At 38.2% G+C, this 25,404-nt stretch overlaps 1 protein-coding gene across 2 annotated transcripts; it reads right to left on the reverse strand.

Moving 5' to 3' along the window:
- Window positions 1–3,042: 3,042 nt before the first annotated feature.
- On the reverse strand, window positions 3,043–21,999 carry LOC149806363 (uncharacterized). Of its 2 annotated transcripts, XM_089952143.1 has the most exons (6): window positions 21,465–21,999; window positions 20,830–20,925; window positions 20,252–20,405; window positions 19,778–19,950; window positions 16,029–16,133; window positions 3,043–9,913 (listed from the first exon to the last, which is right to left on the reverse strand). In XM_089952143.1, the coding sequence occupies exon 6, from the start codon at window positions 8,911–8,913 to the stop codon at window positions 4,444–4,446; it is 4,470 nt and encodes a 1,489-aa protein (XP_089808269.1). In that variant the 5' UTR covers window positions 8,914–9,913; window positions 16,029–16,133; window positions 19,778–19,950; window positions 20,252–20,405; window positions 20,830–20,925; window positions 21,465–21,999; the 3' UTR covers window positions 3,043–4,443. The 2 variants fall into 2 exon arrangements, with proteins under 2 accessions (XP_089808269.1, XP_089808277.1); XM_089952151.1 differs by lacking the exon at window positions 20,830–20,925.
- Window positions 22,000–25,404: the final 3,405 nt, after the last annotated feature.

The following is a 25,404-nucleotide window of genomic DNA, read 5'->3' on the forward strand; positions in this document are numbered from 1 at the left end:
GTTACAAGAAAACGATATTGGTACAGCACGTAGGAATGTTGTCCATGCAGTTTGGACCCTTGCTGTAAGGAGTATTGGGAACAATGCTGGGAGGACTCGATGGGAGCAAGATGAAAAGGACTGAGAAGATAAAAGGGACATGTGGAGATAAAAGATCTCAGACATGACCATTGAAATCCAACGGAAGAACGAAAACTGACTTTTGACTTTAGTGGATAGATAGAATTTGATCGTTGGCAAGAACAACGGACCCCACATTTGCCTCCCAACCCTCATTTGACCGAGATGTCCCAGTTACAAATAGAATTGCAATCGTTCATTACTAGCAACGATATGACCGAATTAGAAAAATCGCAAAGGTACGGTCAACTGTTGCAACGACTGCAACTCTTTCACCAGAAAGCTGTAGACGAAACGGCTCGGCCGACTCTGAAAGATTTTAAGACTCTGACGAAAAGTCCACCACCACCACCCCAGTGACTAAGACAGAAAAAGGAGAAGAGATACAAACTACACCAGAAAAAGTACGCAAGTTAACAACACCATCTACAGCCAGAATTGGTAGGATTAAAATGAGTATGGCCACCTCTTCTTCATCAGAGAAGAAAAGGAAAGAAGTGAAGACAGAAGTGAAACAATAACCGATTACCCCTGTTCAGACATTCCCCTCCTCCTCAACACCCATCGCTCACCGGACACGTAAAGCATTACAAGCCAACAAAATACCACACGAAACCAAAGAGTAGCTTCAGTGAAAAGAGGGTGACCTAATAACGAAAAAGAGAACGTGTTAACCAGCCTTTTCTACAATCCAGTTCATCTTGCAGGTTCCGGATTAGTTTCGCATCGTGCTGCCAAATCCCGACTGAAAGTCTCCGTTTACCTCAAAGTACAACGATGGTTACAAGAACAAGCCTCGTACACTTTACACAAACCTTTCGACGAAAAGTTTCCAGAACTCGCACCCGAGTGGAGGGCATAGATCATCAAAGGCAAGCCGGTTTAGCTGATGTATCTCATTTGGCCAACCTACAATTGTGACTACAAATATTTGTTATGTGTCATCGACGTCTTTTCCGAATTTGCCTGGGTCGTACCATTGACTTCAAAATCGAGCAGTGAGTAAGTGCGAGACCTCAAACTGGTGTTGAACCAAAGTGGTCGTCACCCTTTTCGATGGAAAACCTACAAACGCACCGAATTTCTGAAAAAAAAAGCTTTCCAAAAGGAATTATAGAAACGTGACATTCATTTCTTCACCACCATCGTGGAACGTTTTCAACGCACTTTGAAAGAACGCATGTGGAAATAGTTTACAGATCTACACACTCTCATGTACATCGACATCTTACCGTACCTTGTCCAAGCGTACAACCAATCTTACTATCGGAGCATCGGATGTGCCTCCAAAAAGTAACTCCTGACAACGAAGTGGCTATTCTTGAGCGCCTGTTTGGTACGTCCCAAACGGTGGCTGTTCCCTAGAAAAGATGAGTGTTGGTAGCAGGATATTGTGTGCGTATTGGCAAAAGAAGACGCAGTTTTGACAACGGTTACTTATCCAACTTGACCACAGAATTATTTATTGTCACTGGACGAGTGAGTGGTCATTATCCTGCCGTCTATACATTGGAAGACATGAACGGCGGAAGTGCTAAGAGGAACGTTTTACTTGCCCGAGTTACAACGCGTACCCAAAAAAGAAGACGTAGTGTACGACATCTAAATCATTCTCGAACTAAGAACCCCTAAAGTGGGAAAATGCCGTGTCAAGGAAGTCAAAGTGCGTTGGAAAGGATACACTACCAAGTTTTGATTCTTGGATCAACGCTTCACACGTCATCGACTATAAAAGATGTGACCATCATGCCCTTCCACACATAGTCAGCTACCGCTACCACTGCAGCGACCACTCCTTCAACCAGTTCTCTACAAAAGCAACCCCTGTGAGTGTGGTGTGGAGAATGTGTGCCTAAAACGCAAATCGTCTTTTTCTGCCAAATATTTGTGGTGTACTGTGTCATCGGTGCTGTCACTGCAAACTTAAGTCTGCAACTAGGAGACCAACAATTGTGTTCCATTTTACTGAGCACTTGCATTGGTTACCTTCTTCCCAATTCTTCCCTAAAATACTCATCGAATGGAAACAACGGGAGCCCCGTGCCCAACGCCAGTCTTTACCATCTCAACAATAACAACCAACATAGCAATCCTCTTTTAGACACTCCTCTATCTTCGAGTGACTCGTCAGACATCATGAGAACTTTGGAATTGTGAACAACAACAGCAACCAATGGTACAAAACCTTACCCAGTGACAGTTCCATGGAGGTATTTCCCAACAATGATGCACATAATATTAGGCCTGTTCCAAGTGAGAACTAGATGTGTTTGCCATGCCACCCATTATGATGACGATACAAGAATTCCAATGGGTAGAATTTCATCCCGTTTCCTCTGTCAATGGCTCAGGATCAACCCTAATCGATTTTGAAATCAAAGGACAGTCCGAAGATTACATCGTTCTGAATAGCTGTTACTTGTACTTGAAAGTCAAGGTTCAGGATCGGGCTGAAAATCCTATAGACGATGCAGCAGTAGCTCCCGTCAACAATTTTATGCATTCCTTGTTCAGCTCAGTGGAATTGTACTTGAATAACAAACTGGTCAGTAGTAGCATGGATACTTACCCTTACAGAACGTACCTGGAAAATCTCTTAACGTACGGAAAAGAAGTCAAGAACACTCATCTGGATGCTTGCGTGTTATGGAAACTTGATGTCAATCGCGATGGCAAGACCTTCTGTACCAGATCCTTCGAGCCTAAGTTTGAGCAGATGAATTACTTGAGATCGTACTTGTCTCTGTACGAAGCCACCGGACAGTTCCTGGTATTACGTAAAAGAAATATGCCGAAAGTTACACTTTGCGGGCCTTCGATTTCACTCTTGACCAAAGCAGCGACAAGGGACATTTCTGTAGCAAGATAACCGGGTGGGATATTTCGGATTAACAACAGAACACGTTTTGACGACACAGATATATGGTTTAATGTGGCGATTTATATGAGTAGTGGATGATGAAGATATGTGCGTATTTATAATCCAAATATTGGATCTATTTAACAAAAAAACGCACAGTTTCAAAGATGAAAAAAATGTATAAATAAATTTAGGTCAGTAACCCTAAAACACAGGATAAATGATTTCACAAATGATTCAATAATGGAAAGATGAATATAGTTCACTCAAATAGTAAACAATGTAAGCGTTTACACATAGTAAAAAAATGTATTCGCTCAGGTAGCGAAATTATGTCACTAAACAAGAACGGATATACAATCTATCCTTCCAGTCCTGAATAACACACTGGGTCTTACTAACCCAAAATTAGCATACAGCTAAAAATACATGTGTGGAGATGCACTCCGTCACCCGTGCACCATATCCGCTCCACAGCTCCTCCGAATCAATTTCACAACCAATATAGACTCCGGACCCTCGGAATACTATGATCACTTGAAACATTAGACCCTCCGGACACTTGAAATATTAGACCCTCCGGTCCCCCTGGTCCTTTGACGGCTCTACAGCTGGGTCACCTTAGTCACTCTTGACATTCCGGACGCTAGACATTAGACGCTCCGGCACCTTAAACGCTCCGGACACACGGACGTTTCTACCCTCTGACAACACCGGACACCCCGGATATTCCTACCATCAAAAACTCAGCTGAAAATATACCCGATACAGTGTACTAAACTTGATACAGACATAACGTAAGGACGTTATACATGGTAAGTTAAAAAGATTATATTATAATGGCAATTACAAAACAGAGGTTCAATAGTAAACCTAACCCTGCTTGATAAGACAATAGTAAACAATTCTTTTTTAAAAAATGTAGCTTTACATTACCAATATAAGTCCTGCACTACGTCGCAACAAGAATAAAAAATGCACGCATTATGGTATGTAAAGAAAACTATAACAAACATGCAAAGGCAAATATGGTAATACACTAGTTATCACTTAAAACCCAAAACATTACCTACCCCTACAGCTGGAGTTGTGCGAATCCTTTAAGCAAGCCGCTTGCTGACAAAACCATTAGTATTGTAAAGGTCCTATACATGTAGTAACGTATTTATACCTTTAGAATTTTCGTTATTCTTTATCAAAGGCACCTTGCACGTGTGGCACAGGACGAATCGTACTCACGATTTCGAAATACATAGACCATATAATCACCCTCGGGTATCGTTGTACAGAGAAAAAGAAACGAAACCCGAGTACATGTATTTAATTAACAACATTTACACCATTCCGTGACAATACCTCCCCCCTAAAAAAAAGTGGTATCACTTTTAGAACAATCACGGAATGTGAACAATGAATCATTATTAAAACTTCCAATTTTCAGACCGAACGAAATGATTTGCTAATTACACCCTACTTAAAAAATCAGCTCCCACATTTTCTGACCCTCGAATTGCCTCGATTCGAAAACTGTATGGTTGCAAAGATAACGCCCAACGCATCAATCTTGCATTGGTGACCTTTGCTTTATTCAAATATAAAAGCGGCTGATGGTCCGTTTGCAAGGTAAACTCCCTCCCAAAAAGATATGTATGGAATTTCCCTATTCCCCATACTAAACCTAGGCACTCCTTTTCAATCACGGAGTACTTTTCCTCTATAGGGAGCAATTTCCTACTTGCATAAGCAATGGGCAATTTCATCCCCCCTTGCTCCTGTAGCAAAACAGCCCCAAGACCCGTATCGGACGCATCAGTCCTCAGTACAAAAGGTTTATCTATTTCCGGCAACTTTAAAATTGGTGCACTTACCAGTTTGTGTTTTAGAGTGTTAAACGCTTTTTCCTGGCATACACCCCATGAAACTTTATTCGGTTGCCCCTTCCTAGTCAAATCCGTTAATGGGCTGGCAATAGCCGAAAAGTTGGGGACGAATTTCCTGTAGAACCCGATTAGACCTAGGAAAGACCTTGCTTGTTTTTTTGTCTCTGGTCTAGGGGCATCCCTGATTGCACCTATTTTATCTGGATGAGGTTGCAACTGGCCTAGTCCACTTACCAGATGTCCCAAACATTCCAGACTGGAATACCCTATGCTACACTTAGTAGGCCTAACTGAAAGGTTTGCAATGTGAAGTCTATCGAACAGATCCCGTAATACCTTAACATGTTCATCCCATGTATGCGTGTAAACAAAGATGTCGTCTACGAAGCTGTCGACGTTTTCCGTTCCGTTTAATAATTTGCGCATGAGACGAACGCACGACGCACCGGCGTTGACTAAACCGAAAGGCATAACTTTAAATTGAAACAGTCCTTTGGGAGTCGCGAATGCCGTCAACTCGCGGACATTATCGGCGATGCGTATCTGCCAATATCCCTTGCTTAGATCTAATTTGGAAATGTATTTATGACCTGCCAGTTTTGAAAATACACTTTCCATATCTGGCATTGGTTCTGCATCAAATACGGTGATCTTGTTTAATTGCCGAAAGTCGATGCAAAACCGGTTGGTCCCGTCTTTCTTTCTGACTAACACCACGGGGGACGAGTATGGTGAGTTTGAAGGTTCGATCACTCCCTGGTCTAACATTTTCATCACTTCTTCGCTGATTGTCTCCCGTGCATTAAAGGGTATCGGATATCCTTTAATCCTGATAGGCTCAGTGGTATTCAATTTGATCTCGTGTCGAATTAGACCCGTACAGCCTGGTCTGTCCGTGAACACATCTGGATATTTGGACAAAACCTCCATAATCTGTGTACGTTGACCCTCCGATAACTCAGGGCATACATTTATCTGGTCAATACTTTCCTTACCAACGTCCATGGGGTATTCAAGGGGTATGTCTGTGCTGGAGACGAATTCCGCTTCGTCACCAGACCTATCCTCTATCACCGCAACGCATACTACATTCAAAATCCCTTTATCAATCGTTTGTCCAGGTCTCGCTACGTAGAGTTTAAGCATATTGGCATGAAATGTCTTGGACTTCCCCTCCATATCAATGATATAATCCATTTCGTCTTTCACCTGTCTGACTTCATATGGCCCTTTCCATTGGACTAGCAGCTTGTTGTTATTCGTTGGGAGAAGCACCAACACTTGATCGCCTACGTCAAATTTTTTACTCCGAGTTCCTCGGTTGTAGTACTTGGCGTACCTATGACTAGATTTCGCGAGTTCGTCTTGCGCCATTTGACAAGTACTTTCTAATCTTTCGCGCAAATCAACTACGTAATGGTATGTGGTCTTAACTTCTTCGTCCGCGACCTCGTCTGTCCACAGTTCACGAAGTATGCGCATAGGACCACGAACTGTCCTACCGTACAATAGTTCAAACGGGGAGAAACCCAAGCTTTCCTGAGGAACCTCACGATATGCGAACAGAAGGGCGTTCATATATCTATCCCAATCCTTCGGTCTTTCCGCACACATTCCCCGCAACATTTGCTTCAATGTGCCGTTGAATTTCTCGACCAATCCATTGCACATAGGATGGTAAGGTGTTGTGCGTAACTGTTTAAGGGACAACAACCTACTAATTTCTGCCATAAGATCTGAGGTGAATTGCGCTCCACAATCCGTAAGAACTTCTTCGGGCACTCCGACCCTGCTGAACATGTCTACGAGCGCTTCGGCTACACGTTCGGTTTCAATTGATGGCAAAGCTATGGCTTCTGGATATCTGGTAGCGTAATCTACCAGTGTCAAGATGTATCGGTTTTTCCGATCTGTATGCGGAAATATTGGTCCTACAATGTCGATGGCCACTCGTTTGAACGGAGTATCTATCAAAGGCATCTGACCTAACGGTACTCTAGTTACCCTGCCCTTAGAGATCGTCTTCTGGCAAACGTCGCACGAGCGACAGAACCGCGCTATGTCGCTATTGACGCCAGGCCAATAAAATTCTCTTAATACCCTATCCGTTGTTTTCTTTACACCTAAATGACCTGCCATACTCGACTCGTGCGCGACCTTTAATACATGTGCCCTAAATTTCTGGGGAACCACTAATTGCAAGAACTTCCTATCCGATGTAGAGTATTCCCTGTGCATTAAACCCTTTCGAACAAGGAATTTAGAGGAACCCCCGTTCTTACACTTTCTCACGGTACCCGTTAATGCCTTCTCAGAGGTTGCACGTAAAGACGCGTCACGTTTTTGCTCATTTTGGAATTCTTCGCGGGATATATCAGTAATGGCTTCCGGTACTTTTAACTTACGCAAAGGTTTATTTTCCTCCTTTACCTGAGCCCTAGTTTGTACTGCCTGGATGATAGGGAATCGGAAATCTGCTATGGTTGGAAGTCTAGAACCCGGTACGTTGCCAATCGTCAGTTCATAAATCGGGTTGGCTACGCATAAAGCTTCCACAGTCCCGGTCAAAAAAGGTGTATCTATCATTATCCTTGCAACTGGAACGTGGTCGATTGTCTGGTCAAGCAACATGCAAGGTGATTTAAACCCAAGCAATTGATCATCGCGGACTAAGCTCCGTTTCACGACATGAGTAGTGCATCCCGTGTCTCGTAGAACGGTGACTTCTTGTCCGGTAACAGTGCCGTTTGCGGTCGGCACCCGTGCCTCTGGAAAAATACACGTGCCGATTGATTGGATCACATCGCGACTGGTCTCTGAACGCACCACCGGTTCACGCACCGCTTTCCGCTTAACTTGCTGGGAAACATTAAGTTTTCCATTTACCGATCTTCTGCCTCTAATGGCTACCGCTACTTTCTGGACTGGTCCCTTCCGTTTAGGACAATAGTGGGAGATATGACCCACTTCCTTGCAAATGAAACATTGCATGTCACTCCGCTTCCCCTGGTTACTCCTACCAGATTTTTCAGGTTCCCTGGGTTTTCTGTCGTTGACCCGATTCCCACCTTTGACATCTCGCGTGATGACATTCTGCGAACCTCCCCGAGCTTCGGCGAACAAATCCGCCTGTGTGGCCATTTCATGTACATTTGTGAAGGATCTTTCCTTCAAGAATAAATATAACTCCTTGCCACAAGTTGTTAACAATTGGTCACGAAGCAAGAAATCGACAAGACCCTCAAATGTCTTGACGACTTTACCACATTCCACCCATCGCTGCAAATAATTGCAAGTCCTACTGACGAACTGGGTGAATGTTTCGCCTCTCTCTGGTTTACTATACTTAAACTTCTTGCGAAACCCTTGCTCGGTTAGTTCATATTTCTTGAGAAGTGCCTCTTTCAACACGGGGTAATTGAGCGAATCGGCCGTGGATAAACGCGAATACACGTCTAACGCTTTACCTTTCAATAACGCGCCAAGATGGAGCGGCCAATCGTCTTTCTTCCATTTTTGTACCGTAGCATACCTCTCGAACCTATTTAGATAACCATCCATATTATCTTTATCGTCTTCAAATGGGGGCAATTTTGGACCTCTCAGTTTAACATCATGTTCCCCCTCTTTTTTAGCTTGCAATAGCTCAGAATTTCTTAGATGTTCCCTCTGCCGATTTCTATCTTCCATCTCTAAAGTTTCTAACCTTACCTGTTTTTCCCTTTCTAACTTCTCCCTCTCTGCTTCCCTTTCCCATTCTATCCTTTCCCTCTCAGCCTGTTTCTCTAGTTCTATCTTACCCTTCTCTAATTCTATCATTTCCTTCTGGGTTTCTCTTTTTTCCCTTTCTATTTGTTGTTCCCTTTCAAATTTTTCCCTTTCTAATTCCCTCTCAGCCTGTTTCTCTAGTTCGATCTTACACTTCTCTAATTCCCTCTCCTTTAATCTTTGGTCCCTCTCCCGGGCTTGTTCTTCACGAACGAAATTTCTAAGGGACTCCCCCTCATAACCAAACTGTTTCCCCAGTTCTACCAGTTCTTTCATAGAAGACATTTCAAAAGTTTGGTGGTGACCAACCTTAAAGTGCAGTTTTATACAAAACACGTAATTACCACAAACCGTATTTTCTTTCACGAAATGCAACAAAAATATTAAATACAAAAAATAAAGTAATATTAGGTATCTACCTAACCTTAGTGCTTTGTCAAACGCATCTGAAACACACAAAAAGCATACAAATATAATAAAACAATTCCAGTGCTCTGTTATATCCGAAATGATCCCACTTCTGACACCATTTGTAGCAAGATAACTGGGTGGGATATTTCGGATTAACAACAGAACACGTTTTGACGACACAGATATATGGTTTAATGTGGCGATTTATATGAGTAGTGGATGATGAAGATATGTGCGTATTTATAATCCAAATATTGGATCTATTTAACAAAAAAACGCACAGTTTCAAAGATGAAAAAAATGTATAAATAAATTTAGGTCAGTAACCCTAAAACACAGGATAAATGATTTCACAAATGATTCAATAATGGAAAGATGAATATAGTTCACTCAAATAGTAAACAATGTAAGCGTTTACACATAGTAAAAAAATGTATTCGCTCAGGTAGCGAAATTATGTCACTAAACAAGAACGGATATACAATCTATCCTTCCAGTCCTGAATAATACACTGGGTCTTACTAACCCAAAATTAGCATACAGCTAAAAATACATGTGTGGAGATGCACTCCGTCACCCGTGCACCATATCCGCTCCACAGCTCCTCCGAATCAATTTCACAACCAATATAGACTCCGGACCCTCGGAATACTATGATCACTTGAAACATTAGACCCTCCGGACACTTGAAATATTAGACCCTCCGGTCCCCCTGGTCCTTTGACGGCTCTACAGCTGGGTCACCTTAGTCACTCTTGACATTCCGGACGCTAGACATTAGACGCTCCGGCACCTTAAACGCTCCGGACACACGGACGTTTCTACCCTCTGACAACACCGGACACCCCGGATATTCCTACCATCAAAAACTCAGCTGAAAATATACCCGATACAGTGTACTAAACTTGATACAGACATAACGTAAGGACGTTATACATGGTAAGTTAAAAAGATTATATTATAATGGCAATTACAAAACAGAGGTTCAATAGTAAACCTAACCCTGCTTGATAAGACAATAGCAAACAATTCTTTTTTAAAAAATGTAGCTTTACATTACCAATATAAGTCCTGCACTACGTCGCAACAAGAATAAAAAATGCACGCATTATGGTATGTAAAGAAAACTATAACAAACATGCAAAGGCAAATATGGTAATACACTAGTTATCACTTAAAACCCAAAACATTACCTACCCCTACAGCTGGAGTTGTGCGAATCCTTTAAGCAGGCCGCTTGCTGACAAAACCATTAGTATTGTAAAGGTCCTATACATGTAGTAACGTATTTATACCTTTAGAATTTTCGTTATTCTTTATCAAAGGCACCTTGCACGTGTGGCACAGGACGAATCGTACTCACGATTTCGAAATACATAGACCATATAATCACCCCCGGGTATCGTTGTACAGAGAAAAAGAAACGAAACCCGAGTACATGTATTTAATTAACAACATTTACACCATTCCGTGACAATTTCCACCCTATAAAATCCGGTCAGATTCGTGTGGAACTTCAGTTTAAAACACTTCTACCCCACACGGTGAACGTCATAGTGTATGCTGAATTCGACAATACCATAGAAATCAACAGTTTGAGAGAAGTCATTCTAGGCTATTAGAAGCTATATAACACTGTTATCCCTCTTTGAATAGTGGAGAATCTATGTAAATGAGATGGGAGGATACCATGAAAGCAGACCCCAAGACAAGGACGAAAAGGATATAGTGATGAAGTCCAGATGGCCATAACAAGAACAATATTTAGTCATTTGGAAACGAGAACAATTAGACTTTTTCTCAGCTGTCTTTGAACCCACCGGCATCACGTGATACTCGCCAGTCTACCCGTTTATGCTACGATGGACCCTCATTAATTGCTTTAAATGATCACTCCTTGGCTCTCCACACTACATTGTGCTCTAGACTAAGCTAACTGGGACTACATTCATCATTACCTAAATGTAAACAGAAGCGGAACAAGAAACGTTGTTTCAAAGCTGGCCGGCGTAGAACAGGAAGAAGAATCCCAGTTATCTCCCTTATTTCGGCACAGCCATTTAAAAAGAAATTCGACCGTTAATTTAGATAACCTAATTCAAATCCATATTAATTCGTCAACGTTTGTGTCAACTCTCCAAGAAATACCTCTGCGCATTGCATTATTCAATGCCCAGTCAGTAGGACCACCGGAAAAGCGCACTGAAATGGTTAATTTTATCAACGACCTAAATGTTGACATATTTTTCCTTAAAGAAACATGGCTAAAAACATCAGGCGATGAGCCCAAGTGTGCAGATCTAGCACCCACTGGTTACTCCATCGAGTCGTTCCCCCGTAATTCTCGCGGAGGTGGAATTGCTGTCATCACCAAGAACTCCATGAAAAAACGTCTCAACTACACCACAACATTCAATTTCGACCACACATCGTTTGAACTAGTCCAAACCACACTCACACTGGAGCAAAGGACAGTCCATTTTTTCTGCCTATACCGCCCTCCTCCTAGTAGAAAAAACAGGCTGGCTGACTCTCTTTTTGGAGCAGTTTCCGAATCTCCTGGACTATGAAAATTCGATAGCTGTCAACCTGATCATTCTTGGAGATTTCAACTTTCACTTTGACTGTCCTGGAAACTCAAATACATCAAAACTCATAGATTCCATTAATGTTTTCAACCTCAAACAGTCAGTTAACCAACCCACCCATAAACATGGTCACATTTTAGACTGGATTCTTCATAGACCTGATGATAACACTCTACGGTCCTCCCTGGTATCCCATGACCTTGCATCAGATCACCTCTGCATTGTATGCCATCTTGATGTATCAGTTCCTAACACTCCACCTTTATCTGCTACTAAGAGAAACCTCCGTATGATAAATAGAACCAAACTAATGCACGACATCCAAGCTAACCTAACAACTTGCTTACCTCCTACCACAGAACAACTCGATAACTGTCTGCGTTCATTACTTGACAAACATGCCCCAGTTACCAAGTGCAGAGTATCAATTCAAAAGTGTTCTCCATGGTATAGCAGTGTTAGGGACCAGCTTCGCACTGCTAAAAGAGACCGCTGTAAAGCTGGGAGGCTCTGGCTTTCCACCAGACTCACTATTCATAAGCACATCTATGGAGTCGCTAAGAAGAATGTCACAAATATAGTCCATGCAGCGAAATCATCCCACTACACTACTAAGATCATGGAAAGTTCCAGCTGCAAAGAGTTCTTCGATATTACTAATGTCAAGGAACAAATGAACACCACTTCCAACTACCTCCTCTCCAGTCGACATTCCGGACATGTTTGCAAATTTACAAACCATTAGGGATAAGCTTGACACCACAATTTCAATTCACTCAGCATAACCATACAGTTGGGATACAGAATTTGAGCAGCAACCATTAGCCGCATTTGAACCTGTCTCTATGGATTTCGTACATACAATCCTGATGAAGAGTGCACCAACGTCATGTGAACTTTATCCAATTCCAACATCACTGCTGCTTGAGTGCTTAGATCCAGTATTGCCTTCACTAACTGATGTTATTAATACCTCTTTCTCATCTGGGGAATTCCCATCATTTTTCAAAACTGCCATTGTAAAGCCTCTGCTGAAGAAACCAACACTCGGCCATAACGATTTAAAGAACTACCGCCCAGTTTCTAATCTCCCATTCATATAAAAAAATCTTTTAAAAGATTCTTCTATCCCACCTTGTATCTCATCTAAATTCAAACAGTCTTTTTAGCAGTGTACGATCTGCATATCGCCCTTGCCACAGTACTGAAACTACTCTTCTAAAATTAGTTAATGACATTCTCTCTACGTTGGATAGCGGAAAGATTACAGTTCTCACCCTCTTTGATTTGTCCACAGCATTTGACACAATTGACACAATAGACCATGATATATTACTTCACCGTCTCCAGCATGTATTTGGCATTCATAATACAGCCTTACTGTGGTTCAAGTCTTACTTGGTCAACAGGACACAAACTGTATCTGCAGATGGAATACACTCCAGCCCAGTTTATCTATGTTGCGGTCTTCCACAGGGGTCTGTTCTTGGACCTGTTTTCTTCATTATGTACATTTAGTCTCTCTCAAGTGTCATAGATCATCATCCAGTGTCTCACCAATTGGACGCTGATGACACCCAAAGATAGAAATCTTGCCACCCAACTGAAGTTGATGCTACCATCCAAGGTGTAGAGAGGTGCATTTCTGATGTGAAATCATGGATGACATGTAACAAGCTTCAGATGAATGATGATAAAACTGAGGTCATTCTGATCACAACACAAAGACTTTCTCCTTTACATCTTTTACCTCAAACAATAAATATCAGCAATGCCAACATTAAATTCACACAATCAGTATGAAACCTAGGTGTTACTCTGGACAGTACTCTCATATTGCACCAACATGTCATGAACATATGCAAGGCTGCATATCTTGAGCTGAGACGCATCAGCTCAATTCGCAAATGTCTTTCAGTTGATGCCACTAAAACACTGGTGTGTTCATTAGTACTTTCAAGACTGGACTACTGTAACTAAATTCTGTCTGATTCATCTCAATATCTACTCCGGAAACTTCAAAAAGTTCAAAACACAGCTGCTCGGATCATACTTAGAGTACCACGATCAGAGCACACCTCCCCGCTGCTCTGTACCCTACAGTGGCTATCCATTTGATCCAGAATCAAACACAAAATTTGTTCTCTGTGCTACATTCACTGTCGGACTCTAGTCCAACATACCTATCTGATCTCACCCATGTGTACATACCAGCAAGATACTTACGCTCCTCTTCTGACAATCGTATACTCATTATTCCCACTATGACAACAAAGTCATATGGACAGCGTTCTTTTGCACACCAGGGCCCAGAAAGATGGAATGAATTGCCCACTGAACTAAGACACAAAAAGACACAGTGATCACATTCAAGAGGCTCTCAAAACTCACTTATTTCGACTGCAAGAACAAACTTAAAGACCTAATAATGTTTCCTACCTGAAATATTCTCAGCATGTTTTTTATATTTTAATGTTTTTCTAATTTCATGGTGTTTGTTTTTGTAATAATATTATTATATGTTTTTTTTATCTTATAGGTGTTGTCTAATGTTGTAAAGCGCTTAGAGCTTCTAAAGATTAGGTGCTATACAAAGTCCTCATTATTATTATTATTATTACCTGTCAAAAAGCTCAGAAACAACAACATAAAAATGGGTACCTAGGACTATTTTGCCTTTTGAACCACAGTTCGTACACTGCTTGTTGGAATCATGTTGTGTGTGCTAAAGATGAACTACCTCAGCGCAAACCTCAAGACCATCAAGCTTATGTCATCAACAGGGATGACAGTCATATCACAGGAACCCACTGGGTAGCCATCTACTTTCCCCATGATGGTTGTGTGGAGTGATTTTATTCATATGGAGTGCCACCTTTGGAAGATGGCATCATCGACCTTATGATCAGAAATGTGTAGACGATCCGATTCATTAATGTGAAATTACAAGGCACAGATTCCATGGTGTGTGGACAATATTGTGTGAATTTTCTTCATCAACGCAGCCTTAGATATGCTTTAGAACATTTAGTGACTTCTAGAAACGATGACAAAGTCGATCCATAGTTTTGTGAGCATTATGGCTATATTTTGTCTTTAGCTCGGAAACGTAGTATACATCAATGGCCTTCCATCAGTGGAAGTCTAGCTTCACTTCACAACATTCTCAACCTTGTCAACAATAGTTGGTTATTTTAAAAATGTTTGTTAGTTTGTTAGGAATAAATGTTTTCTGGTTAATTGACGGTTGTTATCTCTTTAAAGAAATAATGTTGTGTTTTGAAAAAATGGGTCCATCATTTGTTTCAAATTTTTATTATGATATATACTCTTTGATTTCTCTTTATCCTGCACCCTCAAATCAAACAATCTTAGCGTTCTAACTCTAAACAGTGTAGAGATGTTTTCTATCGCGTCCGCGCTTGAACATCATGAAGTGGGGTAGTCTCCAGTCTGACCATCCATTGTTGACAGATCCTCCTATGAAGACGTATTCAAGACTAGCCATGCTGGATGAAGCTTAAGTGAATTTACATCATGTCAGGCAAAGAAATAGAGAATGTGAGAATGCTAAAAGTGACAGAAGACCCGATAGAAGAGCTCTTCTAAGAGCAAACACAAAAAGAGAAAGAAGAAATTACGGAGAAGTACAGACTTAAGAAGCAGAGGGAGGAGAAAGGGCAGGATGAGCAGCAACAGCAGGACCGAGACAGAGGATTTGTCCACTATCATGTAGACACAAAAGAGTTCTCCTTCTCTTTCTGGAGAAGCAGACCCTATCATGTGGGAGAGCCTGTCGTCAGACGGGGACGCAATCTTAGACGATAAAAGATTGCCATAACTCCCCATCCACAAAAAACAACCCTTTTCAGGGCTACCACAATGCTCTAGAAAAGAGACACTAATTAAATTGCCAATTGTATCTTAGTAAGTTTTAAAACGAAGAATTGTATCTGTAAGCACTTCATTTCTTTGTTTATGTCAAGAAAATAGACGTGTGTCTATAAGCACTTCGTTTCCGTAGCTTGTCAAAAATAGTATTTTTGTATTTGTGTTTGTAAGTAAAAAGTGAGTGTTTCTTTTAGGTCCTCGCGTTCCATTTTTGTTTTGGGTGATGATTTGGATCTTATAAGTTTTAGTAACAGGCAATGATTCTTTCACGTCAGCGCATTACAAATATAAAGTGAGAGAGTTCTTCAGTCTGGCTACCCAGAGCTTGCTCGTTAAGATTCAAGATGAGTAGAATCAGCAAATTATTGGAGCTTCAGATGTACCTGGAGTAAGCCATGCGCCCCCTGGTTGAGCTGGCCATGGAGGCAATGCAGGAAAGTGTTAAGCTTGGGCAAGAGGATAAGAAGAAAAAGAAAGAAGAGGAGAAGGAAAAGAAAGAAATTATCCTACCTCATTTGATGTTAAGACAGAGCAGTGAAGTTAAGCCCATGGTAAGGATACCTCCACAGCCACTTTCAGCACCACAGCCACTACCAGCACAGAGAACCGTGGTCCCTGAGATAGAGAATTGGGACCAAGAATTATAGATAGTAGGTAATGTGGGGGGGGGGGGTCCTCTTCTCGTGTGTGGATAGTAGATATTGGTTTTCTCAATAGCATATTTTGGGTTTGTAAGCACTCACATACGTTTGTGTGGATAGTATATATTGTGTTTTTTTTCCCTCTTCGTGTGTGGATAGGGTGTTATGTAATGCTAATTCCCATTGTCCGTATTGCGTCCCCGTTAACTACTCATGTCCACATTAACTACTCATGATATAGTGCAAATAACATTATTACATTTGCTTTCTATGCTGTACAGAAGTTCTAAATTTAAGCACGCTAATAAAACTGAGTTCCTCGATGCGTTAAAATTGAGATGTCTGTTTATAATTACTACAATATTGTCCATAACAGACAAATATATAAGCACTTCCTTTTCAGAGGAGACATTGTCACGCCTGGATATTAGTGTCATACTGTCAATAAAATAGCATTCCCTCCACTTAAGATAATGCAAAGCTTTAAAAAAAAATCAGAAAGATGATTGCTGAATTATAGGATCATCTTGAACAAATGTATATATAGTACTGGAGTAAATCAATGAAACAATAACAATACTTATTTGTATAACTAAAGATATATGAAACTCATATAATCCGGGAAACAGGGAGGCAACATGAATAACTTGAAACGTGATGAATTAAACATGTACATCATATCTGTTTTCTGCACTGTATGTCATGAACTCAAATTTGATTTTATGCAGTCTTATTCAAACATCATTTTTACTAAATTTATTGTTCAATTTATATTTAATACATCCATGCTATTTTTCAGTAAAGTACTTAAAGTGCCATAACAGTGTATCTACATTTATTCAGTTTATTTCTTGGTGAATGAGAATATATATTCAAAATATGAATGTAAAAAATCCAACTGAAAAAGTTTCAGTAATAATTGCATGGCAGCCTACCTAATATCATGTTTTCACCTGTTTCCTATAATAACTGAATGCACCGCCAACCACTTCAGGTATTTAGTGAAAATAAAGCGTGATGTCACATTTTGAACACTCGTTGTAAACAAAGGCCAAGTTGGTATCGTCATATTATGGAAAAGTCTCCAGAAACAACATGAAAACTGCGATTCTGATGTAAGTGAATTGTCACTGTCCTGCGGGTCTTTGCCTGTCGAAGATTGGGAGGTAATAAGCTCAAAATATTCTGATAATGGTGTAAAAGCGGCTGCTGGCACCCAAATTAATCCATACCAGTTTGAACACTACATTTCCAATACCGACGAATCCGAAGTTACAAATGAAGATGATGAAGAAGAAAGACAATATAGGTTGAAAGACAATTCATGGTAATTGTTTTCTGAATATGTCTATGGCCTTTGATACGATAAATACATGTATCCGACGAGATTTGCAGTACTGTTAAACAGTCTCCTGTTCATTTACAAATAGATTTTTTCTCACCTGTAATAAAGGCTGTACAAGTGTATTTCATTTCATGGGTAGAGACATATTCATACGTTAATAAGTAAAAGATACATCGGATCACAGTTGTAAGCTTCAAAAATCTGTGAACAAATTGATACGATTTAGAAGTACTTAAGATTCCTAGGAGAAGAGGCCCTCTTTTGCACAACTTTTGAAATAGGCAGGATATTACTTTCATGACAGTAAAACTGAATTCATATTCTGGACACTATTATAAGTTAAAATTTCAAATTTCTCATATGTATGCAAATAGTTGATTTTTAGAACCTATGAAATAAACCTTTTTTCTGTGGTAAACATCTACTTGCAACTTCTGTTATCTAATTTAATTTTACAGCGCTGTACTAAATGTTTTACATGTTCATGACTTTATGTCAGTTTGTGTCATTGTACTGTGCTACTGATGTGTTCATAAATATGAGATTAAATATGGCAAGCACAGCAATATGTATTAAAGAAGAAAACTCTATTTTAGGTGTAATTGTGGACATTATTTGGTAATGCCCACAGCAAGTGAATGCATATGTTGTTGTGACATAGAGAAGGTCACCAGTGTCTGCAATGAATACCAGGGGATACAATGTATAACACGCCATCCAGGGTTCAGTACCATGCAACCAGTATAAACAATTTGGAGAATGTCCAGAACAAGGAAATGAGTAAGTATAATATGACAGTATAGTATATGTACTGGGGTTATTATTACAGCAAATAAGTAAACCACTTTTTCCAGTCATTTTATGACACCTTCATGGACTGAACCCCTGTTCTGGAGACCTACACTACCTAACCTTTATACCACAGTGATACTGATAAATCATGCCCAAAAACAACACATATACATGTACAAATATTGTTTTATTTCATTTTTTATGTTGGAAGATAAAATAGTTTATATAGATATATATATATATATATATATATATATATATATATATATATATATATATATATATATATATATATATATACAGAGATTTTATTGGAATCATTTAACTTTATTGATATACAGAATAATGATAATTCACACTGGGTCACTATTAACACTATCTACTAAAACTTTTGATTTCCTACTTTGATTAATGCATAAAGCATACTTTATTTCAACTTAATTTTCAAATTATTATTTTAGAAGACATAGGTAAACAGCACATAGACAATTTGCTCTGTGGTGTTGGCACTTCTTGGGGCAAGGAAGTGAGGGTCATCATTCTAGCATGTGTTGTTCAGAGGATCCACACTGTCTTTCCTGATCAATACCTGAACTACACTGGCTTCCATGAGGCTGATAGCGATTAAATCTGCGTAGAAGATTTTGAGTAGCAATATCCTTATCAGGCCACTGATACAGACTACATAATTGTGGTGGTGTATCTACAAGAAGTTTTACTCCTTCTCATTCAGGTGAGACACCTGTCCATTGTGAATGCTGCTTTAATCAGACAGACAACATAATCTGTAAATTAAAGTAAATTTAGTATGCAGTGTATTTTACAAGCCAAAAACTGCAACCTTTTGTTGAAGTTAAGACACAGATTAAATTGGTCTTTACAATTGTTTGCATATTTTTAATATTTTACCACTGGGCAAAATCATGACCTTTAAAATTAAAGGAGTGTTATCTTTAACAAATACTGTGCCTTTACTGTTTGAATTTAATTTTAAAAGATATAAGTACTTGGCACAACAGTATTTATATCTCTAAGTCATATATATTCCTTTCTGTTCCTTAGTTACTAATGTATCTTCTTACCACATGTTGAGTCAACATGGATTTCCCCGACAGTGTATTCTCCTTTCTTGCACTTTCGATACACTGTTTTATATCTGGCTCTTCCATCCTTAGTGCATGCTTGCTCTCTTTGGTTGTTTTCATTTAAATGCAGTGCAGCTAGCCAAAGCTTATTTTAAAGTAAATAAAGATGCAAAATACAGATTATAATTCTTTTAAAAAACCAGATAATTTTTATAGATGATTTATATGCAAACATTCCAAAACACTACAAACTGTTATACAATTTTACATTGCAGGATATCAAAAGATCAGATCTTGATATCAATAATTTAATTTGAAGATGAATATACTGGACTATAATTAAAACAATGAAAAACCCGAATCAGTATTTTTTGTGTGCAATAATTTAAGATTTACCTTGAAAGCATTCCATGATAGGTGAAACCAATCATCTTTGGTGCAAAATGATTGATCACAGAGTGGTATCCCTCCAGTACTAACGTTTGTTGTCCAGATGACAGCATTGGTACATCTTTTTCTCATTTGTCTGCTGGTCACAATCTCTTCAAGCTTTTCAAATACTTTAGATCCTATAAGTTATAAAATATATTCACCAAAGCTTGGTTTTATCCTATCTTCCATGAAAATTAAAATGTGCACTAACAAAAATGTATCTAAATTCAATAGATTACTAGACCAATACAGTTTAAGTGAAAAGTCACGCACCTATATGACATGCACTTCATAAGAAGCTTTTGCATACGAAATATCATTGATCAATAAGAAATAGATCTACTAACTGAACAATCAAAATGACTTTGATTTTCTGTTTTCAAATAATGCCTGGAACAAATCATAACCAAAAGTGATTATCTGAAAGTATATGAGTACCTGTGCTTATCATCTTCACTGCAGGTCGAGCCATTGATTTTGACACCTTAATATAAGTCTGGCGTTTCTTAGACCGCTGTTTTATCTTTTTGTTGACTTGGCAACTAATGGATGCAGACAGAGGCTTCACTTTATCAATTTCATATTCTTCTACCTGAAAAAAAGTTAAATTGCATCAGTGTTATTACTTTTAAAAACTGTACTTTGTTTGGGCAAGTTATTTTCGCATTTAGAAATTTTAAGAAGATGAAATTATTTTTGGGATGAAAAAATAATCCCAAATTTCCTATGATGAATTCAATAAATGCTCCTATCCACCATAACAGAATGTGTTTGAAACATTTAAAAAAATGTATTTTTAACTACCGACATTTCTTCCTTATGATGAGCAAACCTATCCTTTTCTCCAAACGTTTAAGCTGTAGCTCTTCCTTTAATTTATTTCTAGATATATGACATGCATTTTGTTAAAGCATGTTGTTGTTAGAAATGTCATTCTCATATATATATATATATATATATATATATATATATATATATATATATATATATATACAGTTAAGCAAAATTGTATGTACCTCTTTCCTAATGTCAAATGAATTTTCTAATCCTTGATCCTGAGTTGTCTCAATGTCTGTTTGTTGTGAACATTATTCCTCATGTGCAGCAATAATCTAAAACAAAACGTACCTTATTACTATTAGAGGACATTTATCAGTCACTTATACTGATGGCTATTCACTGACTTCCTACAAATAATTAATCACGATTAAACTTAAAAAATTGTTGAACATGACAACACTATCACCACCGAAAAAATCATAACACAATATTGTAAAATTTCTACTACATTTTTGTTTTATTAAGATTTTTATTAATTGGGTATGGGAATAAACCGCGTCATGTTTGTAAATATCTATATGTAAACTGATTCACACCTTAGTCCAACAATGAAAAATATATATGTAGGCCTTCTAAATCTACCAGCAGAAAGATTTTTCTATTCACATGGTCAAACAAAGTTTAAGGCAACATGAAAATTTTGACAATATTTATCAAATGTTTATATCTAACTTCTTGATTTATTAGATACTTACTGTATTTGTTTTGGAAACTATGAAAGAACGCTCTACAGGGTACAAATGGAAATGATGTGATTGATCTGTTGAATGTCATAGACATAATAATATGTTACTTGTCAATAAAAACTCACCCTTGCTGCTTCTCTTTGAATAGCCTCTTCTTATTTTCTTTGGCGGTGACACTTGACAAGTTACTTCCTCTGATGGTGACATCATTTCATGCGTACACAGCTGATGCTTTGGTGTTGAATGTTCTGATAGATTACCAGTTACCTTGGCTTGGTTGTCAGTTTCCTTCACACAGTGGATAGACGGGACAGCATCCTCATAGAGTTTGACTTTCTTTGGTGCCCTGCCCATATGCTCAACCTCAAATGTATACCTAAATGGGAAGCATTCTTGTGTGAAATGAAAGAGAAGAGGGCAGAAAGCTCGGTCCCAGTTTGCTGTTTTGATTTTTACAAAATTTTTCCACCTATGATGAACTAATTGTTCTTTCGGGAAGGAATGCGTGGAAAACCCATCAGCATTTGTATTCCCACAATTTGCTGCAACACACCTGACCCCGCTGCCTTTGCTTGAACATCCGCGATCTCCTCTTGGCAAGATTGTGATGATAAAACTTTTCAAACTAACTAAAATTGTACGTAACATGTGCTTTGTTTATGTTTTGATAGAAACGGAAGTAAGGTATGTTCAAAATGTGACGTCAGGCGATCTACACACTCCGGAAATTACTGAGTGATAAAATTGGTCCGATGTGTATTATTTTCGAAAACATATCTGAGCGAATTTCTCAATTATTATGACGAATTTTTCCATCGGGGTTTTTGTACCGCTTCAAGATATTTTTTCTATTCTATTAATATTGAATTTTATTTACTTTATCTACACTGGTATGGCACTTTAAACTTGTGCACTTTCTGCTAATCAATAAGGTTTTGTGTTACATTCTTACAACTACATTAATAGACCTATGTATATATTTCTCAAGACACACACACACACACACACACACACACACACACATTATGTAGGTCAATATTTTGTTGTAAATTTGAATAATTTTTCATAACATTTAAATCTTTTTAAAAAAAATGAACACTTTTACGAAATCCTAAAAATTCCGTCCCCTACACGACTCTTTCGTCAGATTTAGGTCTCACTGGATAGTTTCGTATTTTGACACCCATCTAATTTTTAAGGTAGAAGGCATGAACCTAATTATCACAAGCCTAGCATTTATAATTTCACACATAAGCTAAATATATAATGTGGTTTATATTTACTTTGAGTTAGGCTTGGAAATAGGTTGGCTTGTTGGTGACTGCCTGTTGTGTGTCTGCTACAGAGGTTAATATCTAAAAAATCTAGATGGTTGAGGGGTGATGAAAGGTATGCTAATTTGTTATAGTACTAGTGAACTTTATTCATGCATAAGGCACATACTGATTCTTTTAGCTGCCTTGTCACAGGAAAATATTCAAAATAGCTATTTCTTGTCAAAAATGAATGTAAAATTTAGGGGTTGGTAGCAGTGTTGGTTCAGTATAAAAACCACCAGTTGCATCAGGAATTCCCCTGATTACTGCAGTCAAAATCTCACATGTATGCTTTCTACAGAAATCATTAGTTTGTTTTTATTTGTATCTTCAGTGTAAAATTATTCTCATTTTTCTGTAGTTGGTCATTGTTGGATGAAAATTCACCAGATAAACTGTCCAGTGAGACCTTAGTTACAAATCGGTAACCTTATTATAAAAATGACCACTATTCATTTCGATAAGTTGTGTTACCGACTGGGTTTGAGAATCATAATTATATTAAATTCAATTATATTAAGTGCTATTTACTTGTCAAACATTGCGACCGGTTGAGTACACGTGCATTTCCACGTAGAAATGCACTGACGATCAAAGACAACCTAATTTGAAGAGTCTTACTTTAACTGAAATTGGGTTTACTTGGCACATTTTCGAAATTCATTTTTGTCAATTATTTTCTCTTTTGCGCCAAGATCTCTCCACCCGCACCCACTTTTCATTTTTTTTTTTACAGAGTAATCCTTAATTACGTGCAAGGGTTTCTCTATTTCCAATGATGATGAGTAATCTATACATATACGAGGGAGGCTGTTAATAAGCACCACTATTAAAAGAGCATCAAAAGTAAGACCAGGATTATTTGCAGTGAAAATATAAACATTTATGATAATGTCAGTTGATAGTGACTGCCTTAATCAAAAGCCTTTATTTAACATAATTTGCGGGGAAACGGCAGACGTGATTCCCCTTTGTAATAAAAGTCCATCTGGTACGTAGAGATGTCGGCCTTTTTATCTTCCCAAAATTCCAAGCTTAATTAAACATGTTCACTTGACAATTAGCCAAAGGTAATTACTTACATGTGATTGTAGACTGGGTTGGTTCCTGAAAGAACAAAACCCATTGAAAAGCAATTCACTCAATATGTGAATTAGTATGTTTGCTAACTGTTTCGTTCCTTTTATTCCCCATTATTGCATACATTTAAACTCATCTGAAATTAATGTAGAACGGATTATAAGAATTTAAATCTAAATTACACACTTACTAGATGGTATTTTTGTTAACAAATTCGACAATGTAGATGCAATAATAATTTATTTTACCTATCCTTAAATTACGTTGATAATGACTGAAATATATATCAATAAATCTATCTAGATTTCTCTTTCCTTTTTTATGTATATTCTCTATTTTGCTCTTTTTCATCTTCAATAAATTGTAAGTTGCAAATAATGGGATCTGTAAAAATAGAAACTAGAAAACATAATTCAGTCCGTAAGTGTACGCATCGATCGATGGTAGTCACAAAACCTCAATATTAAAAACAACCACTTCCACCCTGCACCTAAAATAGCAGAATTACATCCAGATTTTTTTTAGAAAGACATTAGAAACAGCTTAAAATAAAAAAGTGAGATTTATAACAATACCCAATGGGATTGCCATTCATAAACTATTTTTGTTTTCTTTCCTCCTCCTCTTCGCTCTTATTCCTCAACCACCTCGACCTTTTCCTCTTCATATTCTGTTATTCATCTCTTATCTATTATCATAACTAAATACTTACCGCGATCAGTGCAATAAACAGGGTCAGTACTAAAGTCGGTCCAGCTAACATCTGTAAGAAAAATATTTCCAGTAAAGATACTAGTAGATGTATACAAAAGTAAGTTTCTTCTATGAAACAAAGAAAAAACAAAAACTACCGGAGGCACAGTGACATTGCAAAGCCCATGTTACGGTGTTTTGCTTAGTGGTTTTGGTAAGTTTTGTTAACACAGATGTTTATATTCGTGAGGGTAGTGTGCCTTTGGAAAATGAAAATATGATAGCACGGTTTCCAATCTAAGGAGTAATTCTTGTTTTTCATCAAACGTATGTAATTATTATTATTATTGCTAATATTATTATTATTACAAATCTGAAAAATGCATGTAAGTTAGCAGTTTTAAGCTAGTTTCAGTAAAATTATAGGATTGACCGTACCGTTTTATCTATTTGTATGTTTTAATACATGGATTATCCCCGCTTTAAAGACCAAAATAGTTACCAGTTGAGGACTAGTTGTCTCCCTCTAATTGTATCGTTCCACGACATTCTCACTCGGCTTTAATCTGTCTTTTATTAATTTTTTATTTTAGGGCAGAAACTTTATTGTTTTGTTTTATTTCGTTTTCTCACTCACCCTTGATAATTTATAAGTGAGTATAATAATACTGGATCAAGATGACCAGTTTAAAGTAAGCTGGTATAGATGTGTCTCAAGTTTGTGAGAGAGAGACAGAGACAGAGAGACAGACAGACACACAGACAGACACACAGACACACACACAGAACGAGAGAGAGAGAGTTGTTGAATGAATGTGTATTATTTATTCTTTTTTCGTATTTGGACGTGTTTGCTCTTTACAGATATACAGATATCTAGTCTTCCACCTTCAACTGTATCATAGTCACGACATCGTGACATAGCTTTAATGTACATTGTATATTATACATTTGTTTTATTTTAATGTTTGTTCCT

The sequence above is a fragment of the Sinohyriopsis cumingii genome, chromosome 1 (genome assembly GCF_028554795.1).
Source record: "Sinohyriopsis cumingii isolate HCF-2022 chromosome 1, ASM2855479v2, whole genome shotgun sequence".
NCBI lineage: Eukaryota > Metazoa > Mollusca > Bivalvia > Unionida > Unionidae > Sinohyriopsis > Sinohyriopsis cumingii.